This window comes from Merops nubicus, unplaced genomic scaffold, assembly GCF_000691845.1.
Source record: "Merops nubicus isolate BGI_N331 unplaced genomic scaffold, ASM69184v1 scaffold19582, whole genome shotgun sequence".
NCBI classification, from domain to species: Eukaryota; Metazoa; Chordata; class Aves; order Coraciiformes; family Meropidae; genus Merops; species Merops nubicus.
In genome coordinates this window covers 9,153-20,744 of record NW_008594490.1, presented here as the reverse complement: position 1 = coordinate 20,744, position 11,592 = coordinate 9,153, and the positions used below count along the sequence as shown (strand labels likewise).

The 11,592-nt window shown below is 48.0% G+C and overlaps 1 protein-coding gene across 1 annotated transcript in view; it reads left to right on the top strand.

Annotated features, from left to right (window-relative positions):
• Window positions 1-10,047, top strand: part of LOC103768654 (G-protein coupled receptor 20-like) — an 11,265-nt gene extending 1,218 nt beyond the window's left edge. Inside the window, exon 2 of the mRNA XM_008935806.1 lies at window positions 8,965-10,047. Coding sequence (XP_008934054.1) covers window positions 8,986-10,047 — 1,062 coding nt within the window. The 5' untranslated portion in view covers window positions 8,965-8,985. The remainder of the gene's footprint in view (window positions 1-8,964) is intronic.
• Window positions 10,048-11,592: the final 1,545 nt, after the last annotated feature.

Here is an 11,592-nt window from a genome sequence, read left to right as displayed (position 1 = left end):
GTTCAGCAGTGACTTGGTAGAGTGAGGTTAATGGTTGGGCTTGATGGTCTTAAAGGTCTTTTCCAGCCTAAATGGGTCTATGATTCTGTTCTATGGTAGTTCATCCTGGCATGCCTCAAAAAACGTCAACTCCCTGACCAGGTCTCCCACCTCACTGCATCCCCTGGGCCAAGCCTGTGCCAGGCTCTGTGCCTCAGTTTCTCACTTGCAGCTAAAAGAGCAGCACAACTGGAAGTGGTGGCTGGGCTGCAGAGCTGCTGACCTGCTGCTCCTGCTGCACCTGACCCCTCAATGCACAGGCCAGATGTGGCTCAGTTTAGTCCAGCACAATGGTTCTGCACTTGCATGTCAGGTTTTGTGTGGGCCTGTATGGTAACCTTAACTGCTGCCTTCTCCTTGTACACAGCCACAGTAACTTTTATTCCAAAATGACACTTCTAGAACTTTGTCCCAGGCACCCTTGAAATGTTAGATAGATTAGTGCAATCCCCCCAAAAAATTAAATGCATTTCTCTTGGACAGTTACAGCTGCCCAAGAAGACAGGCAGAAATCCTCCTCTACTGGCTGGACCTATAAAACTCCCAATCCACATGTTTCTTTAGAAATGCACAGTATCTACTGCAGAGATGTCACTCCAGGCTCCCTGGTGACAGATGGCACTTGGTACTAGTCCTGGCAGGCTATGAGATATTGGTCATTTAAATGCTAACAGCATGATTTATACAGAATTCACCAAGTTACTTAATATTTCTGTCATTCCAAGGCCAAGATCTGGTAATGCAGGAAAGAGGGACATGAAAAATGCTAAAATAAAGCATTGTAGACATCTAAATATTTCAGGAGGGATTTTTCTACACAGTGTGGTATCAACAAGCAAGTGGAAGCATAAACCCTTTATTAGCACTTTAAGGTGGCCAGTATTAGACCCACCAGAGACATGCTGAAGGACCTCAGGGTGCCCAGCACTGCTGGATGCACATTAGGAGGTCTGGAAAGGCAATGTATGTACAATCCCACTTCTTTATTTGCTTGTATGTGTACATCTGGGCTCCTCCTTCCAAAGGCTGAGGCATTACTGCTGCACATAGGCACAGAGGAGCTCAAAAGAAATCCACCAGCACATGAATTTCCTGCTCTGTGTATCTTTGGGAGCTTCGTTCTGTGTTTTCTGTGCATGCTCAGGCCAGGGCTGGGGGAGGACCCTGCAGATCTTTCCAAGTTTTAAATAGATTGTCCCTGGGGTATTCAGAACTAGTGATCCATCATCTGGTTTTAAGCAGCAGGTTCAAGCCTAGATGCAGAGAGTGGGCATCTGGGCCAAGCTGAGCCACCTCCTCCCATCTGGGTCACTTTGCTCTGTGAAGAAGAGGAATGCAGTTTGGAGAGTTGTGCTCTGCCTCTTCTAAGTGGCAGTGATCCCTCGTGGCCTAGGATGGCCGTTTGGACTAAATCATTGCTTGGGCAGCCACAGGCTATTGCCTGTCCCAGACTGAGCCAGGAGTCTGGGTCTCTCACTCTCAGAGGGCCTGATCTTGGCCTTAGGCTTGCTGGGGACCATGCGTTACCCCCTGAGCACACACAGCATTGAACCCAGCATGGTGGGCCAAGCTCAGATCACAACTGGTGGCCATACCCATCACCCACCCTCAGCAGGGCCCTGGAGGTGAAGGACCACACACAGGCTAACTGGGCAGAGCAGGTAGGAGGCAAATGGCCCAATATCACACCAGCAATACCAGCCCAAGCAGCAGCACTGCATTAGCTCCACACATCCTTAGTCTGTGACTGCTCACATGGCTTGAAGGACAACCACTGACTATGCCTGGTCCTGGGCATCCAAGTGTTTCCTCTGGCCAGATGGGAAATTTGACCCTTACAGGAGGCAAAAGTTAGTAGGTGGAGTTAATCCTTCCTTCTGTCACGTAAAATTCACACCTTTCTCCTCCCAGACACAGGCTGTAATTCAGCACACAACCATTCAAACCTCTGGACAAAGTAGGAGTTTGTCCATCTGGAGCTGGCCATCACACTCTTCATTACACATGGGCAAGCATGCCATGGGTGACCAATGCAGACAGCAGGCAACTAGCCATCACCTGCCCCAGTCAGGCTGGTTCTGCCACGGGGAAGACATGACCTGGGGTAAATCTGGAATTATTTCACTTCAGGAGAACAGGCAGGCAATTCCCTCTCCTTGCACAGGAGCCATCCAGCCCCTCTGCAGCATTTCATTGCCACAGCAGTTCTGACTTTGCAGGGAATAAGACCCAAGTGAAAGGAGGTGTGGTGGAGAGTGCTGCCAAACCTTGCAGGTTTATCTGAGAGGACACGAGGAGCCCTCTCTGTGTCTGTTTGTGTGCATGTCAGCTCTGATTTCCTCCATTCTCCTAATGTTTTTCAATCTGCTGGCTAATTTCAACCAAAATTTGGCAGAAGAGAAAGATCACCTCAATTTTCAGGAAATTTGGCAGCAAAGAGAGGAGAAAGTCAAACAAGTGTTGGAGCCAAGGGAAGAGCTGGCACGTGAGCACTCATTAAGGCAGCCAAGTGTCCACATGGGAAAAAGTTCTAACAAACATCTCAACCAGGGCAGAGCACTCAGCCAGCCCTGCCAGCCACTGCTACACACCAAGCTGTAAAAAAGCAGGTGCCATTTAATCTGGCAGTCACAGAGCTGTGTGTTTTGTGTCTCAAAGCACCTTTTATTGCCACAGCAATAGAATAATCCAGCTCTCAGCTGGCTTTGACTGTTACCAACTGCAGTTCCCCAGGAACTGGGTGTTTCACACACTCTACCCAGCCACCCTCAGACCTGGAGGCTCCTAGGAGACATCAATGGCCAGGAAACAAGTTAGAACAGATTTGATGCCTGAAATATGGGATCTCCCCATCCTGCAATTAGCCCCATTTCTGCTTCAGGGTGGGATCTCTCTCCCCAAAAGGTTACCTGCCTTCTCACAGCCTGAGGGTTAGATGGGCACCAGCTTTTCCCTTTCAGCAGCTGGATTCACTCTCTCTCTCTCCCTTTCTCGCCCAGCAAACCCACCCCACCCCCAGGCTGAGCATGAGGCACACAGAACAAGCTCTACCACGTATAGGGCAAGGTCCTCGACATGCACAAAAACACCATATTTGGCCAGTTTGAGCCAGAGTTGAGTGAGAGCTTGCCAGAGGGAGAATCATACAATTTAAACTGAAAGGGTGTGAGTTTAACCCTTCCTTTATAAATAGGAGGATAAATCACCCAGGGTACTTTAAACAGGGAAAGGCTGCAAACCTAAACACATGTTCCTGCCATGCCAGGCAGCAGAGTAACGCCAGCGGGCAGGACAGGGCGAGGAGGACAGGGGGGATGATAAAGGAGCCAGGTTGCTGTATCAGATGTTCTAATTCAGGACAGGGAGATGAGAAAAGCTGAAGCTGTTTATATTAAATAACACTCCCTCACGCTTGTTAACGTCCTTTTCATCTTCCTGATCCCAGTGCACAGCTCTCTTGTTCTCTGTCTCTGGGTCTGCACGCAGAGATCCTATCTGCACATACCAGTAAATCACTCTTTTGGAGAGCAGTGAGAACAAAGCTCAGTTGCCTGTCTTTTCTTTTGTATCCCATTACTTGAATTGCTGAACTAGAGCCAAAAGTCTCCTGGGTCAAGGACATGAATCCTGTTAAGCTCAGCCAGTGGAGGGTGAGGCTTAAGGCTGGCACCAAGCAAAAAGTTGGATGGAACGAAGCACAGGATGGTCAAGGATGTCCTCGTGGGGTAGACACAGCACCGAGCTGCCCATGCTAAGTGAGCAAGTGTGATGCCAAGCAGTGAGGAGGGGGGGAAGGGGCTGCAGGACCTGGTTTCAGCACAGTGACCATCTGTTTCCTATTTGGCCCAAGGTCTATGGCATCGGTTGTCATGCGACAGTGAGAAAGTGCTTCAGCAAGTCCCCCTCTCCCAGTGCTGAGCAGGGCCCTTTATCAGAACAAGGGAAACTGGGTCACCTTCCAGCCTCCATCTCTCCCCTTAGCCCATTTCTACTCAGATGCCTGCTGTACTTTTAAGGAAATGCTACCCACAGTCTCACAGCCAGACAGACAAAATCCAGCCTGAGAGGTAGGATACAAGAGCAGAGGCCAACTGGCACGCTCAGATAGAGCTCAGAAGGATGCATGTTTACCCATCGTGGGCTTTGCAGACTGGCAGCTCCAAGAAACAGGGATTTCATGGAAATCTGGGTGGCTGAGAGCTATATTAGGCATGACGAAAGCAGAGCTCCAAACTCTTTGAGGATTTTAGGAAGGGGGTTAGCAGAAGGGCTGTTTACTCTGTAAGCAAAGGTGATTGTGTTTCTTGTAGCTCTGCATGAGGTCGTGCCAGAGCTTCAAGCAATAAACAGTATGAAAAATAGCAAAATAAAGGTTTTCAGAGGCTGGAAAGCTTCTCCTGTATCGAGCCATGACCCCCACTGGCTGCTACACACCAGCACTCCATGGCAATGGGGAGCTGAACTGGCTCACCTTAACACCTGCACGAGTAATTCTGATGCCAGAAAGAGAGACCTGGTTGGTGTAAGTTTGTGACAGGCTTTGGGCAGTGGGGCAGAATTGGAAATCTCTGGAAATGTTTGTTTTCATTTGGACATGAGGTCATGCTGCCATTCTGTGCCTTGTTCAGCCTGCTGCAAAACGGGGCAATGTACTTTGGTCAAGTGCTTGGAGACCCACAACGGAAAAATACTTAGTAGCTGTTAGCCAGGGGTTTGGTCCAGCTCCATCTCATTAAAAGCACCCAGAGGAATGCTGTTGCTTCGCCAGTCCAGCTCTCCATCCCTTCTGTTTGTGAGCCTTGAGATGAGTGTAGGCCCATGAAGAAAGGAAAAGGCCATTCACCCAAACATCCATCAATAACAATTGGATTAGAGGAAGACCTTTCCCACTGCAGCCCAAGAAGCAGCTTTTCCACAGCCTGTCAGAGAGGAAATCTTCACAATTAATTAAATTTGTTAGGACTGCTTTCATGTGGTTGCTTGGATGTTGAGTTCAGACAGGGCAGCAAGAGGCAGCACAAAGACACAAACTCTAACTCAGTTATTCCCTTCCTTATTCAGTTTGGCAGACAAAATGTTACCTGGTTTTTAGCTGTTTATCTGGAGTTGATCTCACTGCACACGAGGCTCAGTGGAAGAGGTTACAGACTATGTAAACCCTCCCACTGCACATGCTGGTGATTTTAATCTCAGTCCTCATAGGGGATCTTTTTCTATTAGTCTAGAAGGTGCCCTAGATACCTCAGGAGCATTGTGAGGATGAGGAACATTGGAATGTGTTTGGAGTTATGGATTTCACTGTATTATGAAAGGGCAGATGTAACATGAATATCAGGTGTCCATGATAAAGGATCTGAGCCTGAAGAAAAATCTCCCAGTGGAGGCAAGCTACTAACAAGATGTAAAATGAGAGCAAACAGCCAGTGCCTCAGAATTGTAATAAGATGACAAACAAATAAGCAACTCAAAACATTCTAGGGGATGGGATGGGATGGGATGGGTGATTTGTCTTCTCCTCTTGCTCAACTATCTGTATGAACACAAATATACAAGCTTAGGCTGCACCTGAGGAGCAAACAAAGTCTTTATTTCTTGGTTTGCAGTGATGCAGTGGCTCCTGCAGTGCTCCTCTTGGCAGCATCTGCAAAGAGATGGAGCAGATCCAGGCATCTGCTTGTTTCAGTTTGGTTGTAATTACGGAGTGCAACAAGCAGAGAAGATCAGATGGTGAGAAAATTAGAAAATCATTAGAAAGTGGGCCAGCGTTCTGCATCCTCCCCATGCATCATTGTCAGGTGCCAGACTTTGCAACTCCACTTCCTTCAACTGGTCTTAGGTCCAGTTATTCCTGTTACTCATTGACAGTGTGCTTGGCACAAAATGTAAAGAGACAAGACTCTCCCCCAGGAGTCTCCAGGCTCAATCAGACACAGGCAAAATAATGGGAACATGTTCAGTGCAGGGTGAGGTAACCTGGTCATTCCCAACACATGAGGTGTTCCAATGTCTGGTTGCTGCTGGAGATGGCCAAGGTGCAAAAGTGACAGAAGTTAGGGTTCCTCCTCTCTGCCCAGCAGTTCTCTGGGACATTACAGGTGGTCTGATCCCAGGCTTCAGGATTTCAGTCCTGCTGCATAATCTGGCACTGGGTTTGATCTCAGGAGTGCCTTATGGGTGGGCACAACCCATTGCAATGGACCATTCAACTACTTGGGCTTGAGTGGCTACCTAAACAGAACAAAGTGCTGCTTGATTATAAATATCCTTCCAGGTTTAAGGATATTAAAACCTTTTTCATACCACTTCCATAGACTAGACGAGAGACAAGAAGAAACTCAAGCAATCACCAGGCTCCATGCCAACAGACCTAAGCTCCATCATGATGGCAAAGATCCAAGAATTCCAGAGGGAACTTTACACCTGGTCTTCTAAATTCTCAGTGCTAATCTCTGCTTTGGCTCAACAAACGTTCTGCTTCATGCTCACCACACAGAATGACCATGACTATGCTGTAGCATCTCATGAGAACTCTTGATCTTGAATGTTGAGCCCTTACCAAACATACTTTATTCCTAGCCCTCTCCAAGGTGAGAAGGGGAGGGAAAGCACCCACACTTGCTCACTCAGGCCCCCACAGAAGCATGCCTGGCCATAACCTATGTCCCCATTCAGCAGTACCAGCTGGGAACTGTTCTACTGGAAAGGACGTGGGTGTTATGGTGGATCTGAGGCTGAAATAACCAGCAAGCAGTGTGCACTCACTGCAGACGAGGCAAAGTACATACTGTGCTGGGTTAGGAGGCTTGTGGCCAGCAGATGGAGGGGGAGATTACTTCCATCATTTCATTACAGGTGAGGTGTCCAGTTTGGGACCACACAGTTCATGGGAATGTTGAAAGACAGGAGAGGGACCAGGAGAGGCTTTACCAGCATGGGAGGAATGTCCCTTGAGACAAACGAGCTGGAAAATGTCTTTGCAGAGGACTTGGGGGTCCTGGTGGACACCAAGCTGCACATGAGACAGCAGTGCACACTTGTGAGAAAGAAGGCAAACAGCCTCCTGGGTTGCCTCAGGAGAGGCATTGCCAGCAGGCTGAGAAAGGTTCTCAGAGACCCTTCTGAGAGGGCTTCTCCTCTGCTCAGCACTGATGAGACACATCAGGAGTGCAGTGTCCAGAAAATGCAGAGACTTGGGAATCTCTTCTTCTGTATCACAGCTCCCCAGTTCTTTATCCCAGAGAGCTGGCAGCCTTCTGCTTTTGTCAGGAGCTGTGGAGGAGTTCAAGAGCTTGAGAATTACAGCTAGCAGGGATTTGTAGCTCATCAGGCCAGCAAGCCAGCTTGTGGTGGCTGGGCAGGAAAAGGCTTTGACACTTGTCAGGCAGGCTCAGAGCTACTGTGGTGCTCTCTGGGCCCAGTTGGGACAGCCTCTGCAAAACACATGCCTTTGGCCAGCAGGAACTCCCCTGAGGATCCACTTTTCACTTAGGGAGCTTCCTCCTTCACTTTGTACCTGGCCACCAACAGCTTGAGGCACCTCACAGGCAATGGGGCACCTTCAGTCCACCCTCCCAGTCCCCATAAGCAGCAAAAAGGATTAGTGAAGGCAGAAAGCCAGCTGCCAGAGGATGGGGCATGCTTGGAGAAGCTGGATATCCAGACTCCCTTAGCAAGTCAAGTCTTCCTCACTGAGATCTATCTATCCAGATAGGCACACTATGCTCCCTGTGAGCACTGGAAGAACTTTGCAGCTCTTTGTCTCCCAGCCCTTTGGCACTTGGCTCTTTGGTAGCAGGGACTTCAAACCCCCATAACTCAAGTCTTTCAGCATCATTCACTGCTGATTCAAGCTGATTTTTTTAACCTCAAAGTCCTTCTCAGCCGCTTTGAGATATTCCAGACATTTTTCAACCATTTATTTTTATTGAAACCAGCCAAGTCTCTGTATATATTGGGCTTTTTTTTTTTTAATCTTTTTAATACACAAATCAGTTTAAAATAGTGTATAAGTCAGGAATGATTTGCAAATTAAACTGTCAAACCCTGGCAGGAGCAGGGGCTGACGCCCTTGGTTTGAAATCTCCCAGCTGCTGCTGGTGTGAGTGCAGATCTCTAGAAGATGCCACACAACCTGCTGGTGCCTTACTGGAAAAATCAGCCACCCTTTGCTTTCAGGAAAGTCTTAAAGTTCCTGAAAATGCTGCTGCATGTAGCTCTCCAAAGGGATCACCTGGGCAAAGGAAAGGATATTGTATTTTAGGAGTCAGCTGCCAGAGCTATGCTTGTGCCAGCAGGTTGGGCAAAAGTCTTCTGCATGCCAGTATTATCCTGCTCCCATGGGCAGGAAGAGCATCCAGTTGGGAAGAAGCTGCTCCAATGGAGGAAGGGCTCAAAAGAGTAAGTGCCATGCTCAGGAAACACGACTTCGTAGGGGACCCATATTAGCCTGACCCTCCTTGTCACAGCAGAAACTGGCCTGTGCCCTCCATGAGCATCAATGCACCCTGGTAGGACTCAGCAACCTCATCGATTTCTCTGGGCCAGTTGCCACGTGGCTGGCTCAACATGACCATGGAGGTCCCCTGACTTCCCCTTCTCCTTTGTTCCCCTCAGCATAGTTCACATCTTTTTCTTGCTCAGGCCTTACAACCACTTTTGCACAAGGAAAAGCCAGAGAACCTTGCCGTGGGGATTGTGTGTCTTCTCCAAACCATGCATGTGCAAAGACTGGAAATATAAACCCAGGTATTTTCCTAGTGACTATTGGTAAGTCCACACTGGCAGATGAGAGGCTCAGAGAGTACAGCAGCATCTCTAACTGAGGATGTACAAATAGGTTGGTTAAAATCTTCTTAGGTGACAATATTTTGAGCCCTAAGGAATGCTGACACATCCATCAAAACACCTCTCTTCCTTTTCTTCCAGATAGCTGGGAAGTCAGTGACCATGTCAACCTCCTCCACCCAACTTCCAGCCCTTGACTCTATCAACTCCACCCAGCAGCCCAACTCCAGCATCTACTTGTTCTCCAAGTTCATCCACTCTGACAACGAACTGTACACAGAATTTCACAGCCTGTGGATTGCTCTGATGGTAGTCAACGCCATCATCTTCCTGGTGGGTGTTGTGCTGAACAGCTTGGCTCTCTACGTCTTCTGCTTCCGTACCAAGACAAAAACCACTTCTGTGATTTACACCATCAACCTGATTGTTACTGATCTCCTGGTGGGCTTCTCCTTGCCTGTCCGGATCATCATGTTCTACAGTGCAGGGAACTGTCTGAACTGTTCCTTGGTTCATATCTTTGGCTACTTTGTCAACATGTACTGCAGCATCCTCTTCCTGACGTGCATCTGCGTGGACCGCTACCTAGCGATCGTGCCGGTGGAGGCCTCCCGCAGGTGGAGGAACCCCACCTGTGCCAAGGGGATCTGTGTCTTCATTTGGGTCTTTGCCACTGTGGTGACCTTCTCCATCCTGACCATGGCGATACAGTTCGCCGAGTGTTGCCTCTCCAAGATTCTGGTCCTGATGGTCTGTGAGTACTTCTTCCCCCTCATCATAATCATCTTCTTCACCACCAGGATTATGTGTGCTCTGTCCAAGCCCAGCCTCATGCACCAAAGTCGGGAGAGGAGAATGAGGGCTGTGCAGCTCCTTATCACTGTCCTCATCATCTTCATGATCTGCTTCACCCCTTTCCACGTGCGGCAGGTGGCCATCTCCATCAACCCAGACATGCCCCATGGGGTCAGCCTCCTCGTCTACCACGTGACAGTGACTCTGAGCAGCCTCAACAGCTGCATGGACCCCATTGTCTACTGCTTTGTCACCAATAACTTCCAGTCAACCATGAAAAACATCTTCAGGAAAACCGAGCCAGAGCAAACCAGTGTGGACATCCTGGGTATGAACAAGAACTCCAAGGGCTCCAATGCAATCATGGCCTTCTCAAACACTATAGGAAGCCCTGTGAGCTTGCCATCACCAAGCAGTGTCCAGATATAACCCAAATCTGGTGGGACATGCTGCAGTAAGCCAGTGTAATGATTCTGGAATACTGAAGATGCACCATGCTATTGTCTTTGACCTCTTTGGTTTTTAGGCTGAGGTTCAGAATGACAGTGGTGGAATTTATTCCTTAAGAACATTGTGGTTTGTTTGGAAAATGGAACTTGCAGCACTGTTAGTACCAATACAAAAGAGAGTCTATTAATTACTGTTCCAACCAGGAAAGTTTTCTTTGTACTTTAATACAGACATTTTGCTAGCAACAAATCATTTACTGTGGTTTTCTTTTCATCATTGACATCATAATGCAACACTCCTAGAAAGCAGGAAATCTCTGTTTTCTATGAAAGATTTTGGGCCTTGGGCATGTGCTTAAGAGTAAAGGAAAAGAGAGATGTTTCCAGAGCTATCTACTACAAAGATTTTAGATGCCAATGGAGTGATATAGAAAGTATTCCAACCCAACTGTCACTAGTAACTACTCAGTTGTTTCTGAAAACCTCTGAACCTTCTCAGGGAAGAGAAGATGAAGCCAAGTAGTAAAGTCTTCTCTTGATATTTCAGCTATAAGGAAAAAGTACATGTGAGTGCATGTGCTTTCACACACATCATCAGGGCCTGGGGAGAGGTTAACTATATGTCCCACCTTCACTTAGATCACTAAATCTTCCAGACTGCAAATGAGCTTACAAAAAAAGCTGTGAAAATGAACATGTTTTCCAGCAGCTCTGCTGCTCTGCTTTCTCTCCCTGAAGAACAGCCAAGATGAAAAGCAGAACCAGATTATATGATACTATACTGCTCTTGTTTGATTTTCTTCCTGGCTTGTTGTAAAATCAGGGCTTGCTTTCGTAGTTCCCACTATCAGTCCTGCAACTCAGCCATTTAACTGCTGATCCAAGGACAGAAAAAGAATCCATCTCAGGCATCTAGGTTGAAATTTACCCCAGTACAAAGACAGTAGGATGGTTTAAGTGCCATGTTTAAACATTTTTAACACGTTTAACAATTAAGCAATGCAAATACCAAAAAAAAAAACTTATCCTAGGAGAAGAGCAACACCTGCAGCATGAAGAGCAGGAACTGGTGTCATTGCTCCATGTCACCCCCCTCGGTGCCTACTGCCCCTCCAGCTGGAAGCCTACTGTGAATTCATCAAGGCTAGTGAACAAGCTTTTCCTGGCCTTCACTGGTGTCACCACTCCCAACAGTTACAGCTGGTCCAAGCTAGGGCATCCCAGAGTACTCTGCTTCCCCAGTTCCTCTTACAGGCAGTGATGTCCCTGGAAAGTGGTTCAAAGACCTCACAGCTGAGTGATCCTGCCTCCATGTTGCCTAGATGTCCAGGGATATAACAGGACCAGACACCACCTGCACATGGAGACATTTTAATGCACAAATCTTCACCAGGCACCAAAGCCCCCCAAGGGAAGGACTCAGCTGCCAATAAAGCAGTGCCCAGTCCCATGGTAGGCATGGTAGGGTGTACCTCCAGCTCCTGCTTCACAAGACTGTGGTTCTCCTGCAAGTCCTGCACTGCCT